Genomic DNA, 22,651 nt, shown 5'->3' with positions numbered 1-22,651 from the left:
CTAGGAAGCCTTTATGTACTCTCACTTTTTCATCTATTAGATAGGCATGCCATCCAAATCTCGTCTCTACTCCCTCTAAATCCAATACATCCGAGTCATCTAATTTGATCCATTCCTTTAGCCAGGTCCATTCCTTTAGCCAGTGTAGGTCTTTCAAGTGTTATGTGGTCTCGGCGGCCGAGAAAACAACTGCAGGTAGAAATTGCAGCCCAACACAGGTCCTACACCATATTGTTAAAGCAGTATGACGCCACTTTAAACAGCCTTGGCTTCCCCCCCCCCCACCAAGACCAAAGAATGCTGGGAACTGTAGTTTGTTAAAAGGGTGCTGATAGTTGTGAGGAGACTACAGTTCCCAGAGTCCTCTGAGAAGAGGGATTTGCTTGGGAGACCACTCGGGGAATTGTAGCTTTGTGGGTGAAACAGGGGGTCTCTCAGCAACTTTTAGGAAGAGTAAGCAGAGATCAGGTGGCCATCTGTTGGGGATTCTTGAGTTGCAATTCCTGCATTGCAGGGGGTTGGAATAGATGGCCCCAGGGGTCCCTTCCAATTCTATGATTCTGTTATTCCCCCAAGGCTGGTAAAATGCTGAATCGTAAAGTTCTTCTGAATTTGGGAGGAGGGGGCGCTGATTCAGGTGAGGCAGGGGTTGTAGAGGAGAAGGGAAGAGAGGTTTTATCATGGGGGCGGGGGCGGGTTGCAGAGTGTGTGGGGGGGGAATGGATGAGCTGAGGAGGAGGAGGAGGAGGTTGGGCTTTTTCAAAAGCTCTGCAGTTACTATGGCAACTGGAAGGCAGCATCCAAAAAGTGTAAGGGGGGGGGGAGTGGGAGCAGGCCCAGACAGAGGGGGGGGCAATATGGGCCACTTGGCCCGGGCCTCCGATTCCAAAGGGGGCCACGGTCAGCATATTCACAAAATTATTTATATTCTTATTTATAAGACTTCCGTTATCCGCAGGGTAAAAAAAAGGGGGGGCACATTATCTACCTGGCCCGGACCTCTGCAAGGCCCTGAGTGGGAGAGGTTTGATTCGTTTGGCCCCCAACTCACAAGCAGGACAGCAGTCCTGCAATCCTTCCACAACCATCGGCTGATGCCTGGTTTTCCCTTCTTTCGGTTTTTATCGCCGTGAACTGCTTTGATGTGTATTTTCCAATAAAGGGTTAACTTCGCCTCCTCAGTGTGATTTACTGCAGGCTGGCTTCCAACACCAGCTGCTGCTTGCAAGACTCAGCAGGGAGGAGGGCGGGGACAAAAGCAGGATCCTTTGGCCCTGCCTGGTCATTGGGCCCTGGCCCTGCCTGTCACTGGCTCCGCCTACAGTTGGGCTCTCCGCCTTCTCTCTCTGCCGTTCCCAAGGGCCACTAGCCACCAACTGTGCAGGAGGATGCAGAAATCACAGGGCATCAATTTCTCGCCTCCACTTCCGGAAACACTTACCGAGATCAAGTAGTTCCTCCCCCAGCTCCTGGAGCAACCCCAATCCTTCCGCAGGCCTTGCAGGACATCCAGGGCCGCCACTTTGGCCTTGATCTGGTCCATGTCGGAGGGAGGGATGTTCTTCACGATCTGTCTGGCTCGCCACCTGGAGAAATAAATAAATAAATAAATAATAATAATAATAATAATAATAATAATAATAATAATAATAATAATTTATTATTTATACCCCGCCCATCTGGCTGAGTTTCCCCAGCCACTCTGGGCGGCTTCCAATCAAGTGTTAAAAACAATGCAGCACTAAATATTAAAAACTTCCCTAAACAGGCTGCCTTCAGATGCCTTTTAAAAAGAAGATAGCTGCTTATTTCCTTCACATCTGAAGGGAGGGCGTTCCACAGGGCGGGCGCCACCACCGAGAAGGCCCTCTGTCTGGTTCCCTGTAACCTCAGAGATCCCGGGAGAAGCTGAGAGAGAGGTTCCGACTGAACGTCAGGAAGAACTTTATTCTATGAGAGAGAGAGAGTGGGCGAGATCTACACGTGTGGTTTTTAACACTAAAAAAGAGTTAAGGTTCTGGTAACTATACAGTCCAACCCTTGCTTCCTGAACGGCTTAGTTGATGAACAAACGGGCTCCTGAATGACAAAAACCCAGAAGTTAACCGTTCCAGTTTTGCAAACGTTTTTTGGACACCGGACTCCTGCAGCCAATCGGAAGCTGTGCCTTGGTTTTTGAACGGTTTTGGGAGTCAAACGGACTTCCAGAACGGATTCAGTTCGAGAATCAAGGTTCCACTGTATAGCCACACGACATTCTTTTTCAACGTTAAAGCTGCATTATTAAAATGTGACGCCAGAGGGTGGTCAAGAGCTCCCCTCCCCCCACAAACCAGGTAGATCATACAGCAAAGATCATACGGTAGATCACACTGCCCCTTATATAATGAAGCAAGAGAAAGATTTTTAGCACCTATAATGACAAGGTCCCCTGGCCAGAACCCCTCTGACATGATTTTATATCTCCTCGCAGACACAGAGAAGTATGTAACCTGGCGTGTAGCACTCTTTGCAACTGCCGCTAGGAAAATTAGAGCAAACTACCGTATTTTTTGCACCATAGGGCGCACCGGACCATAGGGCGCACCCAGTTTTTAGGGGGGGAAATCAAGGAAAAAAATCCCCCCCCAGCCCCAAAGAGCAGCGTACAGGCTGCGCACAATCTCTCCCTGCCGAATCCCGGAGCTTGTGTGCAGCTCTTGGGGGCTTTTCCCACCTGCCTCCCCCCTGCATTCGCTCCATAGGACGCACACACATTTCCCCTTGCTTTTTAGGAGGGGAAAAGTGCGTCCTATGGTGCGAAAAATACGGTATATAGCCAAGGTAGCCACCAACTGTAAAGGAGATGAATTTATTTGACCCTATCTACATCAAGCTATATTCTATCTTTATCATCAAACTCCGAATATAATTGCACATCGTATTAATTAACATTAATTTTTTAATATATTAGTGGCCATGCGATAATTTTAGCTTATAAAATTTATTGTTTAATGTCTTAACTTGTATATGAAGGTACTTTTATAGCTCTGTTTAGAGTAGGTAATGTCTTGATAATATAAATGTTTTAAGTTTTTTGTATCAATCCAGTATATTTCCTTTTACTTTTTTAATGATTCTGTGTACATTGTGGCAGCCTTTGGCTCTGTGCAATAAAACTGACCAGCTGACTGACATACGGCAAAGGAAGCGAAAGAGAAACCAAATGTCTTGATTATTATTTTTTGAACAATATTGTTCAGTATCGTTCTAACCACGTTTTAAAAGTGAGTGTAGATCCAGCCAGAGTCGGCTTGGCTGGGCTTGGCCCACGCGGCATGGGCAGGTGCTATCCAGGTGTGTTTTGCTCTGAAACGAAGAGGTCAAAGTCAGCCATACCCAATCATTTCAGGGGGCCTCCTCGGAGCAAAACACAAGTATCAAACAATCCTTGCATCTGTACTGCCGCAGATCGGAACTCAAGATCTGCCACAGGCTCCGCCAATCAAAAAGGTATGCTACAACGGTGGCAAGAATACTTATAGCAAAGCACTGGAAGACTCAAGATCTACCCACTCTGGAGGAATGGCAGATGAAGTTGGTCGACTGTATGGGACTGGCAGAAATGACTGGCAGAATCCGCGACCAGGGAGAAGAGTCGGCAGAAGAAGATTGGAAGAAATTTAAGGATTATTTACAGAAATATTACAAAATTAAAAAATTAAAAAATATTACAGAAATATTACAAAATTAATGAACTCTGAAAAGATGCTGGATTGAACTTTTGTGGTCTCTAGCTGTTATGATAAAGATAACAGGGATTAAAATTGTTTAAGTCATAAAATTTAAAAAGTTGATTGGAAAATAAGGTGTTAATTAAAAGAAATGTTAAGAGATTAGGATTTTGCTGGATTAACAATTTGAACTAGAAAACAAGAAGGGGAGGTATGAGGAAGTCAAAGAAACATGTTATTGAAAAATTGTTACTGAAATTGACTTGTTTTTAATATTTTTCTTTTTCTTTTTGTGTTTGTATAAAATTGGAAAACTTAATAAATATTTATATATATATATAAAAAAAGGTATTTGGGCACGGCGCCCTCTGCTGTTACCTGCGGAAGATGAGCTTGCTGTTCTCCTGGAACTGAGCCAGCACGGCTGGCGGCTCCGGCCACTCCACGCCCTTGCCGTAGTCCGCCATGCTGCGGACTGCCTGAAACCTCTCCACCAGCTCCAGCAGGTGAGACTTCACTTTGTGACGCTTGTAGTAAGACATGATGGTGTAGGTGGCCCGCAGGTAACGGCAGCGCTTGCGGGCCAGGGCGCCCCTCCAGGCCTGCATAGGACGGACGAGTCAAATTAGGGCCAGCCAAGCCATGACAACCATCCCACCACCACCACCAAACTCTCCCTGCACCCAGCCTCCTGGAAAAAAAGGTAAAAAGTAAAGGACCCCTGGACGGTTAAGTCCAGTCAAAGGCGACTATGGGGTGTGGCGCTCATCTCGCTCTCAGGCCAAGGGAGCCGGTGTTTGTCCACAGGCAGCTTTCCGGGTCATGTGGCCAGCAGGACTAAACCGATTCTGGCGCAACGGTGCGTGACGGAAACCAGAGCGCACGGAAACGCCGTTTACCTTCCTGCCGCAGTGGTACCTATTTATCTACTAGAACTGGTGTGCTTTGAACTGCTAAGTTGGCAGGAGCTGGGACAGAGCAACGGGAGCTCACCCCGTCGCGGGGATTCGAACGGGGCCTTCTCTGCAGTGGCTCCCCGTCTGTGGAATGCTCTCCCCAGGGACGTTTGCCTGGCGCCTTCATTATACAGTCATACCTCGGGTTACAGACGCTTCAGGTTGCGTTTTTTCGGGTTACGGACTGCCAAAACCCGGAAGTACTGGAACGGGTTACTTGCAGGTTTCGGCGGTCGTGCATGCTCAGAAACACTAAATCGCGCTTTGCACATGCGCAGAAGCGCCAAATCACAACCTGCACATGCACAGACACGCCGCTGCGGGTTGCGAACGCTGCGGGTTGCAAATGTGCATCCTGCATGGATCACGTTCGCAACCTGAGCATCCACTGTACACCTTTAGGTGCGAGGCAAAAACGTTCCTTTTTAACCAGGCCTTTGGTTGATCTTATTGACATCCAACACCCTTTTAGAATGTGTCTTGGAGGGGTGTGAGAGTTACTGGGTTATTGCTTTGGGTTTGATTTAATAGGTTGTGATCTTGTTGTGAACTGCCCTGAGACCTCCGGGTATAGGGCGGTGTATAAGTTGAATAAATAATAATAATAATTTGAACCGCCGCCCTTCTGATCGGCAAGCCCAAGAGGCTCAGTGGCTTAGACCACAGCGCCACTCGCGTCCAGATTTCAAGGGCAGAATGGCCTTGCCTTGCATGCAGAAGGTTCCCAGGCTCCATCCTCAATGGAATATCCAGGTAGGGGCAGGGAAAACTCCCTCTAAGGAACCCATCAGGGGAGTAGCTCAATGGCAGAGTGTCTGCCTTGCGGGCCAAAGGTCCCAGGTTCAAGACTCCGTTGCCCTGTTTTGACCGGGAGGTACCAAACAATTTAACCCCTGTGTTGCAAACAATAGTCAGTGATGTCCAAGGCAACACGATAACCAAATACAATGATACGATATCAATATACACTTTATATACATAACTTTATGACCGCTGCTCCATAGCAATTGTTGTCATACTTTTCCATTCACCATATAGATGGGTTTATGAAGCATTTCTGTATCCTTCTGCCACGAAACCGTGGGTATATCCGGAACCACTGTTCACTACCGTATTTTTTGCCCTATAGGACGCACTTTTTCCCCTCCAAAAATGAAGGGGAAATGTGTGTGCGTCCTATGGGGCGAATGCAGGCTTTCGCTGAAGCCTGGAGAGCGAGAGGGGTCGGTGCGCACTGAACCCTCTGGCTCTCCAGGCTTCAGGCAGCTATCCGCAAGCCTTCGGAGCGCGGCGGGAGTTCCCGCTGGGCTCCGAAGGCTTGAGGATAGCTGCCTGCAGCCTGAAGCCCGGGGAGCGCAGCGCTGGGCTCCCAGGGCTTCAGGCAGCTATCCGCAAGCCTTCGGGCTCCGAAGGCCTGCGGATAGCAGCCTGTTCTGGGGGCTGGGGTCGGGGGAAGCTCAGGCTTCCCCTGTCCCAGCCCCACGGCTGGGGGGGGGAAATAATTTTTTTTCTTTATTTCCCCCCCTAAAAACTAGGTGCGCCCTATGACCCGGTGCGCCCTATGGAGCGAAAACTACGGTACTTCAGCAGCATTGGACTCCATAAACAAAGCTTTACAGCCTGTTTGCACCAGATAAGAATCTGATACATTGTTTCTTTCAGAGACTTGCATAGTCTTCAAAGACTTTCAGAGATTTATAAGACTTATAGGGTTTTTTGTTTTCAAGAGAATCCATTAAGAGTGCATATTTTGTGACTTTCAGGGATTCATAAGTTTTCTGTTTATATAGTATGAAATATATGAAATCACATAAGGAGTGTATATTGATACCATATCATTGTATTTGGTCATCGTGTTGCCTTGGATATTATTGACCTGGAGGCCAGGGAGAAGAGGCGGTGGAAGAAGATTGGAAGAAATTTAAAGACTATTTACAGAAATATTGCAAAATTAATGAATGTTAGAATGATGTTGGATAGAAATTAAGTGGTTTCCGGCTGTAATGCTTTAAGAATATGGAAGAAGGGTATAATTAGGTAAAAAAAAATAACTAAAATGGTGTTGGATTGGAAATAAGTGGTATTGGCAACAAAGTTAATAAGAATATGCAAAAATGAATTGATAATGGATGAAAATACTGAGTTATAAAATGCTAAGCTATAGAGATAAGATAAATGAAAGAGGGTAAGGATTTGCTGATTTGATTATTTAAATGGGAATACAAGAAGGGGAGGTGTGAGGAAGTCAAAGAAACAAGCAAATGAGTTTTATGTTATGTAAAATAATTGTTTTTAATTTTTCTTGTTTTTTCTGTATGTTTTACTTATCTTTTTATTTTTTATTTTTTTATTATTATGTGTTTTTGTATATTTGTCTTTTTAAAATCTTAATAAACATTTCTTTAAAAAAAATAAAAAATTATTGACCTGGAGGTACGGCAGCCCTTCGGGTGTGGAATCGGGCGCCACATTCCTCCTGTCCATAGTTGCAACCGTCAGCATGGTGCTTGCACAGGTGCAAACAGAAACAGGGGTACCTTTTGCAGTAGCAGCACAATGATGGGGATCAGCTGGGCTCGTTCCTGCTCCAGGGTGAAAAGCGTCTGGGGCGTGCGGATAAAGATCTTGGTGTGTCCGTAGGCGACGTCGTCCTGGAAGCTGTGCTGCTCCATCAAGGCCTGTGTGGCCTCCCGGTCGGTAGCCATGAGGTGGTTGGGCCATGTGTACTCACAGGTCATCTTATACCTGGGAAGGGAGGAATTTACCGGTGACTGGCCTGGCCTGAGATAAGGGTCTAGGAAATGCTGGCTGCTGGACTGCGGGATGGGAGAGGACCATCCCAGCAGCCTTTTCGCAGAGCTGCAGGCAAAACTGACACTCCATGCAAGGAGAAAGGTGGCAGCTCAGGCCACAACCCGCTGTGCTAGCTTTCTGCTTGCATGGATCATTGTTGTTAATACTTTTTTGGAGGAGTTTATTGCAAAAATGTGAAAGCTGCCACTTCGGGACTGCACCACCTCATTCTGGGAGAGGAAATTGGGGTCCCTCTCTCAGGTCTCATTATACTTTGCTTACTTAAAGGTAAAGGGACCCCTGACCATTAGGTCCAGTTGTGGCCGACCCTCGGGTTGCGGCGCTCATCTTGCTTTATTGGCCGAGGGAGCCGGCATACAGCTTCCGGGTCATGTGGCCAGCAGGACTACAACGGCCGCGAGAGTTCTGGTAGCACAAGGATGGAAGACTGAAGAAACCCCAACTAAAGAATCGTGGCAAGAAAAATTGACGGACTATGCAGAACTGGCAAAACTGACATATAAGCTACGGGACAAGGGTAACTGTGACTTTAAAGATGAATGGGAACCCTTTACAAAGTATTTGAAGACGCAACAAAGGGAACTGAACTCCTTGGCAGGTTTTGAATAAACATTCACAAACTTTTTATTGATAATAATCAGCTAAATAGTTTGAGGATCTATACAACTTTGTAACATGCAGAAAACAGCAGTCTCAGATAAACCAAAGACTGGAACTGAGGGAAGGGGGGGGGTTGTGGGGGAGGGGGGGGGGAGGAAAAATGGGGGGGGAACAAGGATGATACGTTTTTGGATAATGTTTTGTTTTAATTTTGAATAAAAAAAATAATAAAAATGTGGCCAGCATGACTAAGCCGCTTCTGGCGAACCAGAGCAGCGTATGGAAATGCTGTTTACCTTCCCGCCGGAGCAGTACCTATTTATCTACTTGCACTGTGTGCTTTCGAACTGCTAGGTGGGCAGGAGCAGGGACTGAGCAACGGGAGCTCACCCCGTCGCGGGGATTTGAACCGCCGACCTTCTGATCGGCAAGTCCTAGGCTCTGTGGTTTAGACCATAGCGCCAACCGCGTCCCTTTTGCTTACTTACCACGCCCCAATATTCCTACCTTGAGAAACTACTTCCACTGATTTTTGCCATTGAGCGTATCAGGCCAGGCCCAGGGTGCTAGCGGGAAAGGAAAAATTTGCCACTTTTGGAAAATCTGCGGTGCTGTCTTTGTACAGAAGTGCTTACCGGAGGAGGAAGCGGTCGTAAGGCTGCCTGTAGGCGAATCCTGCCCTCCGGACGCGCACGTTCTCAAGCAGCCCTAAATACGAAACCTGATGGCGACAGCGCTCTGCGTCAAAGAGCAAGGGCGACTTCTGGTCGTTTGGCTTGATGCAACGGACGTAATACGGCTCCTGTTCGGAAGAGGCAGGAAAGGGATCAAAGAAGAATGGGTGAGGTTCGGCGACACTCCCTACCTTCCCAAACGCTTGCAGAGAACCAGCAACTCACTGAGGAATTCCGCCTCCTGGAGAGGCAGCGTGGCACAGTGGTTAGAGTGTTGGACTAGGAACCTGGGCTCAAACCCCCGCTCGGTAATCACGAAGCTCGCTGGGTGACCATGGGGGCCAGCCACTCCCTCTCGGCCTAGCTTGCCTTGGAGGGTTGTTGTTTGGGGGGGGTAAAGGAGGAGAGACAGCACCTTAAAAAGCAGAGACATCACCTTGCCAACAAAGGTCCGTATAGTTAAAGCCATGGTTTTCCCAGTAGTGATGCATGGAAGTGAGAGCTGGACCATAAAGAAGGCTGATCGCAGAAGAATGGATGCTTTTGAATTCTGGTGCTGGAGGAGACTCTTGAGAGTCCCATGGACTGCAAGAAGATCAAACCTCTCCATTCTGAAGGAAATCAGCCCTGAGTGCTCACTGGAAGGACAGATCCTGAAGCTGAGGCTCCAAGACTTTGGCCACCTCATGAGAAGAGAAGACTCCCTGGAAAAGACCCTGATGTTGGGAAAGATGGAGGGCACAAGGAGAAGGGGACGACAGAGGACGAGATGGTTGGACTGAAGCTACCAGTATGAGTTTGACCAAACTGCGGGAGGCAGTGGAGGACAGGGGTGCCTGGCGTGCTCTGGTCCAGGGGGTCACGAAGAGTCGGACAACAACAACAACAAAAGGAGGAGAGGGAGAAGAACCACATACACCACCTGGAGGCCGTTGGAGCAAAAGGTGGGGTATAAAGGAGACAGATAAATATATAGCTGGTGGAGAACAAAAACAGGTGGAATTGGAACACAGCAATATCTAGGCGGACAACAGAGGACGAGATCATTGGACAAAGTTCTTGAAGCTACCAGCATGAGTTTGACTAAACTGCGGGAGGCAGTGGAAGACAGGAGTGCCTGGCGTGCTCTGGTCCAGGGGGTCACCAAGAGTCGGACACGACTAAACGACCAAACAACAACAATATCTAGGCTGGGGCAGGGCAGAACGTAGATCAGTGCCACACCTGGAATTCTGTGCACGGGTTCTTCTTATATTCTGAGCCCACATCCTCAACCGGTCGGCCCTCTCTCTCCCCCTCTCTCTGCCTAGCCGACAGAGTAGTTGCATGGGTAAAAACGGGCGAGAGGCAGCCATGCTATGTGCGCTTGCCCCCGGGTTCCCTGGAGGAGCAGAAGCTGGAAATGCGATCGATAATCACGACAGGCTTATTTATAGAGCCCCGGTGGCACGCAAAGGGGGACCATCTGGGCTCTCCTGTCTCTCCACGGCGCTCCGATTCCTCTCCCAGAGGCATCTAATTTTGGTTCCCAGCGAGAGACGGGAGACAAGGAAAGCAGGGGAAGCCTTGGTGCCTGCCAACCGTTACCAAGGCAGCTGAGGACCCCCGGCGGTCTGCTCTCGCCAGCGCCTTCTCAGGACCGGCTGTTGCAGGAATTGAGGGGGAGAGAGTGCAAATGGAGATGGGGAGGTGGTCCAAAGAGGGGGTTGTCCCCTCCTCCCCATGAAGCCGGTACTTCAGTGCTGAAGCTGTACCTTTCGGTTTATGTGTATTTATTGATAATAAAACAAGGCATGTAAGAACATAAGAAGAACCCGGCTGTTCGAAAACCTCCTTCTAACAACAAAGGGACACGGTAAAAATAATAAAAATAATAAATTTTTATTTACACCCCGCCCTCCCCAGCCAAGACCGGGCTCAGGGCGGCTAACAACCAATAATAAAAACAAGTTGATTAAAATACAATTTAAAAGATTAAGATACAACATTAAAATATTAGTGTGCAATCTCTTCACAGGAGGAGAAAGGAAAAAGAAAGAGGGGGAGGGAATCAAACTGATTCCAAGCCAAGGCCAGGTGGAACAACTCTGTCTTACAGGCCCTGCGGAAGGAGATCAGGTCCTCCAGGGCCCTGGTCTCATGAGACAGAGCGTTCCACCAGGCGGGGGCCAGCGTTGAAAAGGCCCTGGCTCTGGTTGAGGCTGATCTGTACTTCCTTAGGGCCTGGGACCTCTAGGGTGCTGCTATTTATGGACCTTAAGGTCCTCCGTGGGGCATACCGGGAGAGGCGGTCTCGTAGGTAGAGGGATGGTATCCGCAATAAACAAAATACAGTGGTGCCTCGCAAGACGAAATTAATTCGTTCCGCAAGTTTTTTCTTCTTGCGAGTTTTTCGTCTTGCGAAGCACGGTTTCCCACAGGAATGCATTGAAAATCAATTAATGCGTTCCTATGGAGACCGCTTGCCAGGCTGGCGGTGCGGAGAAGGGCTTTTCTCCCCACCGCAAGCCTTCAGGACAGGTACGGGAACAGAGGGGAAGGTGCGCAGCGCTTCTCCTCTGTTCCCGGGGCTTGCGGTGGGAGGAGGGTTTTTCCTCCCCACCGCCAACATTCAGAACAGCATTCTGAATGTTGGCGGTGGGAAGGAAAACCCTCCTCCCACCGCAAGTCTTCAGGACAGCCTTCCGAAGGCTGGCGGCGGGAGGAGGTCTCTCCGCCCCACCGCCAGCCTTCGGAGGAGGTCCGAGGACAGTGGGGAAGACGCGCTGCGCTTCCCTGCTGTCCTGGAGATTTCCCTATGGGCTTTCGTCTTGCGAAGGAAGCCCATAGGGAAATTCGTTTTGCGAAGCGCCTCCAAAACGGAAAACCCTTTCGTCTAGCGGGTTTTTCGTCTTGCGAGGCGTTCGTCTTGCGGGGCACCACTGTACTACTATAAAATCCCACAAACTCCCTGTTGTTGTTTAGTCGTTTTGTCGTGTCCGACTCTTCATGACCCCATGGACCAGAGCACGCCAGGCACTCCTGTCTTCCACTGCCTCCCGCAGCTTGGTCAAAACAAACTCCCTAGACGCAATCAAAAAACAATGGGAGGATGACATAGGCTATGAGATTAACCCCACTCAATGGAACAAAATGTGGTCTAAACCCCCCTTTAAATCCATATCAACAAAAAGAAAAGAACTCACTCTGAAACTCACCTACAGGTGGTACCTAACACCAAGAAAACTAGTGCTAATACGCCGAGGAACCTCACCAAAATGCTGGAGAGGGTGCACCTCCACAGGCACATACCTCCACATGTGGTGGGAGTGACCCAAAATCCAACTATTCTGGACAACAAGCATACGAGAAATAAGTAAAATAACCAAGCAAGTATTAGAAACCACCCCAGAATTGGCCTTACTAAACATCTTCCAGGACAATAATGGCCACTTACACCACAAAGAACTCATAACGCACCTAATCTCAGCAGCCAGAAACACCATAACCAGACACTGGAGAGACCTGTCAGGAATAAACATGGACCAATGGTACCAAATAGTATGGGAAACAGCCTTATTAGAAAAATTAACCGATAAACTGAAACTGACACGGGGACAAATAGAAGAAGACGCCTTCACCCCGGTATGGCTCCTCTTTATCACATACGCAGCCCAACAAGACAATGACAAGAATCCACCAACAGCATACAAATCAATATGGCGAACCTGATCCAAAACTCCCACCCACCCCACTCACACACGAAAACAAAGACCACCACAGCCAACCACAAACGAACAATCACACCCTAGGCCAACCCCAACCTCTCTCACCACCAAAGGAACACAAGTGAACAGCACAGAACCTGCACAAGCAACGCTGACACAAAACCCCACACATATATTAAGTAAAATAGAAACATCGCGACCCCAGCCCCACTCATCTTCCCCCCTTTTCTTCCTAATGTCTCAACAAATGAAACTATTTGTAAAAATGTTACATTGGGGGGGGGGAAATATGAGAGAGAGACATTGAACACGCCTTTGTAAATCAACAAAATCTTTAATAAGATTTTGGATTTTGAATTCTGGATTAATTAACAATTAATCCAGAATGCGGCAGCTAGACTGGTGACTGGGAGCGTCTGCCGAGACCATATAACACCGGTCTTGAAAGACCTACACTGGCTCCCAGTACGTTTCCGAGCACAATTCAAAGTGTTGGTGCTGATGTTGAAAGCCTTAAACAGCCTCGGTCCAGTATCCCTGAAGGAGCGTCTCCACCTCCATCGATCTGCCCGGACACTGACGTCCAGCTCCGAGGGCCTTCTGGCAGTTCCCTCACTGCAAGAACCCAGGTTACAGGGAACCAGGCAGAGGGCCTTCTCGGTGGTGGCATCCGCCCTGTGGAACGCCCTCCCACCAGATGTCAAAGAGAAAAACAACTACCACACTTTAAGAAGACATCTGAAGGCAGCCCTGTTTAGGGAAGCTTTTAATGTTTAATAGGTTATTGTATTTTAGTGTTTTGTTGGAGGCAGCCCAGAGTGGATGCAGGGACCCAGCCAGATGGGCGGGGTATAAATAATAAATTATTATTATTATTAATTTTAAAAAGGGGGAAAAGAAGAAGAACCAACCGGCTGGATCAGGCCAATGGGAGCCCATCGAGTCCAGCATCCTGTTCTCACAGTGGCCAACCAAACGCCTGTGGGAAACCAACAAGCAGGACCCAGGCACAAGTGTGTTTCTCCCCTGTGGTGGTTTCCAACGACTGGTACTCAGAAACATTGCAGCCTCCAGCTGTGGCGGCAGGACAGAGCCCTCGTCCAGGCGCTTTTGTACATGTTAACTGGCCAGAGAAGCTAAATTCTCTGCAAAATTCGGAGGAGGGCAAATTTAGAAGGATGGCTGTTTTTCGGGTTGCAAGCTGTTTGGGGAAGTGCGGATTGAGAAGATTCCCCATTAACCAAGCCAAACCCCTTCCCTTCTTCGGGGCGGGGTGTGCGTCAGTTTGCATTTCTCAGTGCCAAAAGTATTGATCTGATGTGTAGAGATCTTTCCTATTCTAATTCATTCAAGAGGGTTCTCAAAGCTGCTGCGTGTGAAAGCAGGAAGCAGGTGGTTCATGATGTTTGGGTTATTCCTTCAGAGAAGCTGAGTACAGCTGCCTTAAACTGGTGATGTTATCTCTTTCTGTCAAGGTTATGCTGTCTATAATAATAAAGACAGAAGGAGCCTGGGTTTCACTTTCTCTTTACATCTTTCTTTCTTTCTTTCTTTCTTTCTTTCTTTCTTTCTTTCTTTCTTTCTTTCTGGTGTGGTGTTCTGTACGTAGTGTTAAGGTTTAGACTTACAGTGGTACCTCGGGTTACATACACTTCAGGTTACATATGCTTCAGGCTACAAACTCCGCTAACCCAGAAATAGTGCTTCAGGTTAAGAACTTTGCTTCAGGATAAGAACAGAAATCGTGCTCCGGCGGCGCGGCAGCAGCAGGAAGCCCCATTAGCTAAAGTGGTGCTTCAGGTTAAGAAGAGTTTCAGGTTAAGAACTGACCTCTGGAACGAATTAAGTACTTAACCTGAGGTACCACTGTATTATAAGTTATTGTAAGTTTTAAATTAAGTCTGCTGCAACTGGATTTCTTATGGATTTGTGACCATTATGCTCATATACCTTCAGTAGCAGTAAAGCTCTGCTGGATCAAATATTCATTGACTCTGGTCTATTTTTTGGGAATCCTGCAACGTAATTAAGTTTTTAGGCTGCTAATTATACTGTGATGGCCTGGGACTCAGACTCAGACTCGGAACCAGAGGCGTCTCAGTCTGCACCAGATCCTTTGCCTCAGGCATCATCTGAACCAAGTCTGGGGCCTGATCCTGAAGAGCCCCAGTCTGCACAGGTTCCCCTGCAACAAGCACCAGCTGGGCTGAGTCAGGGGCCTGATCCTGCCTTGGCTCCAGATGCGGGGATTCCCTCGTTGCCTTTGGCTGGGCCATCACTTACAGCTGCTCCACTACCAGTTGGGTCAGGGGAGGCTGAGGCGGCCTCTGGGTCTAGTAACCCACCGACGTCTCCCGAGCTGCAGAGACTGAGGTCCGGGAGAAGGAGAGACCTGAGTACTCGCAGGAGGAGTGCTCACCTTCAGGCGAGACAGAGAGGTGAGTCGCCGGGGGATCAGGACCGGTCGCAACCACGACAAAGATAAAAGGCTGTCGGACCCTGCCCCAGGTTGCAGGAGCAACATTGCTGTATACTAGATCCTGCCTGAGACCCTGTACCTGTCCTTGCCTGGTTTCCTGCCTCGTGTCCTGCCTTGGCCCTGTTGGACTGACTCCCAGCAGAACCTTCAGATTCTGGACCGGTCCTGGACCGCGTTTCATGGGTTACCCCCGGGCCCAGCACATAAACATTGGAATCTGCTCTGGATCAATATTGAGTAGAATTTCAATTACAGGGTGTGTGTTGTACAGGGGTGTGTGTGGGTGTGTTATCTGAAGTTACCTTCGACGCCAGGTTCTCCACCAGCGCCACGATGGAGTTTTTGAAGAGGGTGGCAGCCGTCAGGGGCCTCTTGGTGACCTCGGTGATGCTCTGCTGGCCCTCTGGCCACATGTCCTGGAGGACGGGGTCTGCGCTGGGGAAAGAGCACAGAGCGGGAGTGAGGAGGTGCCGGCCACCGCTAACGCCAACTGTTCCTTAACCCTCACCCTCTCTGGGCATGGCCAAAGCCCACTGGTGACCATGCGTGGGTGAACATCACAGGTAGCAGAGGAGCTAAGAACTTGTAGGGCGCAACTCATCCACCCTAGGGGCTTAAGGGTAGTGTGGTCACAGGTTCAACTCTCAACATTTCCACTTAAATGCCGTGTACCATTGGGAAGGTTTCTCGGCAGCCCAGAAAACACACCCAACTCCAGCTCCCATCAGCCTGTCCTGGATGTGTCCGTTTGCATTTCTCAGTGCAGAAAGCATTGATTCGATGCTTAGAGATCTTTCCTATTCTAAGCACAGTCATACCTCGGGATAAATATGCATCAAGTTAAGTATTTTCAGGTTGCGCTCTGCGGCGACCCGGAAGTAACGGAGCGCGTTACTTCCGAGTTTCGCCACGCACATGCAGAGATGGTCAAAATGACATCACGCGCATGCGCAGAAGCGGCGAAACGCAACCCCGCAGATGCGTGGACACAGGTTGTGTTCACTTCAGGATGTGACTGGGGCTCCGGAACGGATCCCATTCGCATCCCGAGGTACCACTGTAATTCAAGTGGGTTCTGGAAGCCAACCCGGATATGATCTCTTTCAGTTTCTGCCTTCTGGAAGAAGGTAAAGGTAAAGGGACCCCTGACCATTAGGTCCAGTCGTGGCCGATTCTGGAGTTGTAGCGCTCATCTCGCTTTATTGGCCGAGGGAGCCGGCATACAGCTTCCGGGTCATGTGGCCAGCAGGACTAAGCCTCTTCTGGCGAACCAGAGCAGCGCACGGAAACGCCGTTTACCTTCCCGCCGGAGCAGTACCTATTTATCTACTTGAACTTTGACGCACTTTCGAACAGGCATTTTATTCAGCATCAGGACAAAGGGGAAAACATGTCTTCTCCCCTTCGTATCCAAGCAAGCAGCGTAAGCAAAAGCTATACACAAAGGGAAATTCCCAGCAAACTGTGCTGGAATGTAAACAGGCATGTGACACACAACAGCCTGTTCCTCTTAAGGTGGAACGGAATATTCTAACAGTTTTGTCAGTATCCGGAACTGCAAAAACAAGTGTTATCTCCGACAATAAAGAGTAAACTCTCTCCCTCTGGTCGGGGAAGGCACGGCGGACAAATGTTCTGACCGGATATATATTGCCATTTGATCAAGGTCATCCTGGAAGCTCCGCCTGGCTCAGACCTACATACCTGTTGTACATCAGCCTCTTGAAGTCCTGGAAAAGCGTGTCCTTGTTCTTGTCCAGAAATCCGTCCACGGAGTACCTGAAATACAGATCCATAGAGGCTTGTAAAAACCCTGCCGGTTTGCTTGCTGTGTAGCTTCCCATGCTTATGATGCCTCCTCCATCCAGTCTTCCCCCTCTTCTCCCTCCGACCGCTCATGATTGTCCCGCCACTGATCCCCGGGATCTGAACCCTCTCCCCTTGGCAGTTCCCCGGCTGGTTCCTCGCACCACTCCTCCCTGACCTGACACTGAGCGGGGATTCGAACCCTGGTTTCTCCCAGGCGCTAGTTCAACACTCTAACCAATACACAGGCTTACTCTACCCTACACTACGGCAGGTATACAGCCTCGGTCCAGTATACCTGAAGGAGCGTCTCCACCCCCATCGTTCTGCCCGGACACTGAGGTCCAGCTCCGAGGGCCTTCTGGCGGTTCCCTCACTGCGAGAAGTGAGGTTACAGGGAACCAGGCAGAGGGCCTTCTCGGTGGTGGCGCCCGCCCTGTGGAACGCCCTCCCAGCAGGTGTCAAAGAGAAGAACAACTACAGTGGTACCTCTGGATGCAAACGGGATCCGTTCCGGAGCCCTGTTTGCATCCTGAAGCGAACGCAACCTGCATCTGCGCATGGGCGGGTCGCGATTCACCACTTCTGCGCATGCGCGTGACGTCATTTTGAGCGTCTGCGCGTGCGCGAGCGGCAAAACCCGGAAGTAACACGTTCTGTTACTTCCGGGTTGCCATGGAGCGCAACCCGAAAATGCTCAACCTGAAGTAACTTCAACCCGAGGTATGACTGTAGCAGACTTTTAGAAGACATCTGAAGGCAGCCCTGTTTAGGGAAGCTTTTAATGTTTAACAGACCAGAGTATTTTAATACTTTGTTGGAAGCAGGGTATAAATTAATAATAATAATAAATAATAATAATAATAATAATAATAATAATAATAATTAAAACACCATGCCCCCTTCCACAAATAATGGAGTATAACCATCAAGCCAGAGCAAAACTCACGTGACGTCTCCTGCGTAGTGTTTAATGCAGAAATCGCGTCCGAAATCCATGGACTTGTCAGCAGGATTGAGCTGCAGGCAAGAGGAAGGAAGCAGACATTCATTCATTAATTTGACCGCCCTATAGCTGTAGATCACAGGGCAATTCACAACATGAAACTGAAACATATCCCTGCGAAGATGATTCAGCTCCATTCACAATGGAACTGACGGCCATGCAGTGAAGCTGAATGTGGGGAGAATCAGGGCAGGCGAAAATAGGAAGGACTTCTCCACAGAGAGCACGGTTCGTCTACGGAACTCCCTGCCACAGGACACAGTGATGGCCAACCAACTTTAAAATGGCTTTAAAAGACAATTGGACCAATTCATGGATGAGATCAGGCTGTCGATGGCTCCTAGCCAGGGGGTCTCTGCTCTGTGTCACAGTCCGGTTCATGGGCAATCGAAGTCCCGGCAGGGGACGTCAGGACTGGGGGCAAGATGGCGGGGTGGGAGCAGGAACGGGGGTCCCAAAGCCAGGAGTCAGGAAGCCAAGAGTCCTAGGGTCAGAGAGCCGGGAGTCAAGAAGCCAAGGGTCCGAGGATCAAGAAGCAAGGAGACAAGAAGTCAAGGGTCCGAGGGTAAAGAAGCAAGGAGGCATGAAGTCAGGGGTCCGAGGGTTAGGAAACAAGGAGTCACGAAGTCAGGGGTCCGAGGGTCAGGAAGCAAGGAGTCACAAAGTCAGGGGTCCAAGGGCCAGGAAGCAAGGAGTCATGAAGTCAGGGGTCCGAGGGTCAGCAAGCAAGAAGCCAAATGCAGCAAGGCAGGGAACGTGTTGCTGTGGCTAAGAGCCGAAGGCAAAATGCTGACCTTATATCCCTTCCTGGATCTTGCCACCAGGTGCTGTGAGTTACTAATCGGCCTCACCTGTGTGGCCGCGCTTTGCCTCCTCAGAACAAACTTAGGAAGGCCCAGGGGCGTAGCGTGGGGGTGCAGGGGGGCCCGGCCACACCGGGCGCAACATCTGGGGGTTAGGGTTAGGGGGCGCAAATCCACGGGTTAGGGGGCGCAAATCCACGGGTTAGGGGGTGCAAATTACTTGCCTTGCCCCGGGTGGTGACAACCCACGCTACGCCACTGGGAAGGCCCCAGTCCTGCAGAGTCCTATTGGTCACAGGGCCTGGCTCCTGCACGCACACCGGACACATAGCTGTCAACTTTTCCCTTTTCTTGGGAGGAATCCTATTCGGAATAGGGGAATTTCCCTTAAAAAAAGGGAAACGTTGGCAGCTATGACCAGGCACTCAGCCTCCACAGTCAGAGGCAGCTGCAATGCTTCTGAACACCAGTTGCTGGAAACAGCAGGAGGGGGAGAGTTGCTCTTGGGTTCGAATCCTGATCGCGGGTTTCCCAAAAGAGGCACCTAGTTGGCCACTGTGAGAACAGAATGCTGAACTATATGAGCCACTGGGTGGAGGCATTTGTGATTCTTACTCATTCTGGGGTTTTTTTCTACAGTGGGCAAAGGTTGATCAGCATCTACTAGATCGCCGGTTGATTTGAAAAACACCAGCAAGAATTTATGACTCCTCCTTGTTTTAACTATGGAAACAGCAGAATGACTCTTTCTCCCTATGTTATATATAGACAGAGAGAATAAAGAATGGAATTGTTGTTGTTTTTCTGCTGAAGGGCTTTGAGCCTCACAATTAATAATAATAATAATGGTCCGGAGCCTCAAGGTGGTTAGACTGGCCTCAACTAGGACCAGGGCCTTTTCAGCACTGGCCCCGACGTGGTGGAACGCTCTGTCCCAAGAGACTAGGGCCCTGCGGGACTTGACATCTTTCCGCATGGCCTGCAAGACAGAGCTGTTCCGCCTGGCCTTCGGTTTGGACTCAGCCTGACCCTCATGTTTCCCTCCCCTAATGGTCTTGATTTATCGGCTATTTTAAAACGAGGCTGCATTTTAAATTGCATTTTAACCTGTATTTTAAATTGCTTTCCCCCCCACCCTCTCTCTCTTTTCCCCCTATTATGTTTTTACTGTGATTTTATTGGTGTTAGCCGCCCTGAGCCCGGCTCTGGCCGGGGAGAGCGGGATATAAATACATTTATTATTATTATTATTATTATTATTATTATTAGGTAGGGATGATGGGAGTTGTAGTCCCAAAACATCTGGAGGGCCAAGTTTGGGGGTGCCTGGTTCACAGTGATCTAGATAAATTATACAAATTTCCCCATTCTTTATTGAAGTTTAGGTCTTCTTGGTTCCTTCCGGAGGAGGTAGCTCTGCTAATATGGGTATGAATGGTTGGGAGGGTGGAAAGTGACGTCTGTATGTGGGAAGCCGCTAAGTTTGTGTTTGGAGAAGTCACTGTTGGGGGTGTGTGGAGTGTGGGCGCCGCTTGGATCACAGCGATTTTGCTCAGCTGCTAACAATGCTTTCAATGTTTTTCCATTGTATTTCTGTATTTGATTGCGACTTCTTTATGTTGAACAGCATCTTTATTTTGCTGCCAAGGATGCAGCTTCCAACGTGAATTTCTTTTTGTTTGGTTTTCTTTTGCAATGCTCTATGTTCTAGAGGGACGCGGGTGGCGCTGTGGGTTAAACCACAGAGCCTAGGACTTGCTGATCAGAAGGTTGGCGGTTCGAATCCCCGCGATGGGGTGAGCTCCCGTTGCTCGGTCCCTGCTTCTGCCAACCTAGCAGTTCGAAAGCACGTCAAAGTGCAAGTAGATAAATAGGTACCACTCCAGCGGGAAGGTAAACGGCGTTTCCGTGCGCTGCTCTGGTTTGCCAGAAGCGGCTTAGTCATGCTGGCCACATGACCCGGAAGCTGTACGCCGGCTCCCTCGGCCAATAAAGCGAGATGAGTGCCGCAACTCCAGAGTCGGCCACGACTGGACCTAATGGTCAGGGGTCCCTTTACCTTTACCTATCAATGTTCTATCCGTGTTAAGGTATTGCTGTAAACTACTTAGATTTTATATATATATATATATATATATATATATATATATATATATATATATCTGCTATAGAAACGATCTGTATAAATAGACAGAAAGAACTGCTCAACAGTGGAACAGGCTACCTCAGAAGGCGATAAACTCTGCTCCCCTGGAGATTTCCTTTCTCTCCCTTGACCAGTGCCGGATTTACGTATAAGCTAAACAAGCTATAGCTTAGGGCCCCACTCTCTTGGGGGCCCCCAAAAAATTTAAAGGGGAAAAAACCTGGATGTACATTTCCAGAATATAAGGTAAAACACAAATAAAATCAAGCCTGCATACAGCAACAGTGTTTTGTGTTGTGTAGGCTCCTAGTCATGGGCCCCGCCTGCTCGCCTGCTCCCTAAAATATCACTGGTTTGCTCACAAAGGTCTGTAGAGTTAAAGCTCTGGTTTTCCCAGTAGTGATGTATGGAAGTGAGAGCTGGACCATAAAGAAGGCTGATCGCCGAAGAATTGATGCTTTTGAATTCTGGTGCTGGAGGAGACTCTTGAGAGTCCCATGGACTGCAAGAAGATCAAACCTCTCCATTCTGAAGGAAATCAGCCCTGAGTGCTCACTGGAAGGACAGATCCTGAAGCTGAGGCTCCAAGACTTTGGCCACCTCATGAGAAGAGAAGACTCCCTGGAAAAGGCCCTGATGTTGGGAAAGATGGAGGGCACAAGGAGAAGGGGACGACAGAGGACGAGATGGTTGGACAGTGTTCTTGAAGGTACCAGCATGAGTTTGACCAAACTGCAGGAGGCAGGGGAAGACGGGAGTGCCTGGCGTGCTCTGGTCCAGGGGGTCACGAAGAGTCGGACACGACTAAACAACAACAACAACAACATATATAGGGTGCCTACATTCTGCATGTGCAAATGGCTTTCGATACCTATGAGGTCCATAAATTACCATATAGCATATACTTAACACACACAAAAACAGCGACAGTTTGTTGTTGACAAAGGACAGCTGGACATCTAAAGGGCCCCATTACCTTCAGTAGCTTAGGGCCTCATCAAACCTAAATCCGGCGCTGAACCAGCCATAGAGTCAATGGAGGAGGTTGGAAGAATGGCGCTCTTGCCCACTTTTCCTTCCAGCGCTATGTACTTTTCAAGGCTCAGATTAATTCTGTTCCTTCCTTTGGCTGATGTGCTGAAGAGGGGTGGGGAGCTGCCTCTGTTTTGCTTCGGGATATCCCCTCCTTAGGGACGCAGGTGGCGCTGTGGGTTAAACCACAGAGCATAGGACTTGCCGATCAGAAGGTCGGCGGTTCGAATCCCCACAACGGGGTGAGCTCCCGTTGCTCAGTCCCTGCTCCTGCCAACCTAGCAGTTCGAAAGCACACCAGTGCAAGTAGATAAGTAGGTACCGCTCCGGCGGGAAGGTAAACGGCGTTTCTGTGTGCTGCTCTGGTTCGCCAGAAGCCGCTTAGTCATGCTGGCCACATGACCCGGAAGCTGTATGCCGGCTGCCTCGGCCAATAAAGCAAGATGAGCGCCGCAACCCCAGAGTCGGCCACGACTGGACCTAATGGTCAGGGGTACCTTTACCTTACCTTCCTGCTGGTATAGTGTGGGTGTTTGCCAAGCCTGGTATTCATGGACTCCAAGAACAGGGTGTCGGTGACTTTCCCCCCAGTCAGGCAGGCCTCATCCAGCACAGCAATGATGCCCTTGTGCGGCTCCTCCACCAGGTCCACAATGATTTGGTTGTTGAAATATTCAATCTATCAAGGGCGAGGTGGGAAAATGGTGAAAACAAAGTCTCTGCGGCACCTTTCAGAAGTGCTGTGACTCAGGGGTAGTGTGGGAAATAGTATTTTAATGTATTTTAATCCTGTTTTTAAGTTGTATTTTAATCAATTGTTTTTATACCTGGTGTTAGCCACCCTGAGCCCGGTCTTGGCTAGAGAGGGTGGGGTATAAATATTTTTTATTATTTTTATTTTTATTATTATTACAG

General features: G+C 49.0%; 1 protein-coding gene across 3 annotated transcripts in view; it reads right to left on the bottom strand.

Annotated features, from left to right (window-relative positions):
• The window catches only part of MYO1G (myosin IG), an 87,181-nt gene that overhangs the window by 36,572 nt on the left and 27,958 nt on the right, over positions 1-22,651 (bottom strand). For all 3 annotated transcript variants that reach the window (XR_014540458.1, XM_083579354.1, XM_083579355.1), the window contains exons 11-18: positions 22,245-22,415; positions 17,699-17,769; positions 16,648-16,722; positions 15,246-15,378; positions 8,719-8,885; positions 7,207-7,414; positions 4,092-4,315; positions 1,442-1,586 (exon numbers count right to left, since the gene is read on the bottom strand). Coding sequence is in view for 2 of the 3 variants with exons in the window: in XM_083579354.1 (XP_083435480.1) it covers positions 1,442-1,586; positions 4,092-4,315; positions 7,207-7,414; positions 8,719-8,885; positions 15,246-15,378; positions 16,648-16,722; positions 17,699-17,769; positions 22,245-22,415 (1,194 nt within the window). In the remaining variant the exon portion in view is untranslated. The remainder of the gene's footprint in view (positions 1-1,441; positions 1,587-4,091; positions 4,316-7,206; positions 7,415-8,718; positions 8,886-15,245; positions 15,379-16,647; positions 16,723-17,698; positions 17,770-22,244; positions 22,416-22,651) is intronic.

This window comes from Podarcis filfolensis, assembly GCF_964270895.1.
Source record: "Podarcis filfolensis genome assembly, chromosome: 12".
Taxonomy (NCBI): Eukaryota; Metazoa; Chordata; class Lepidosauria; order Squamata; family Lacertidae; genus Podarcis; species Podarcis filfolensis.
The sequence above is the reverse complement of the archived record's forward strand: the minus strand, read 5'-3'. Positions and strand labels throughout refer to the sequence as shown.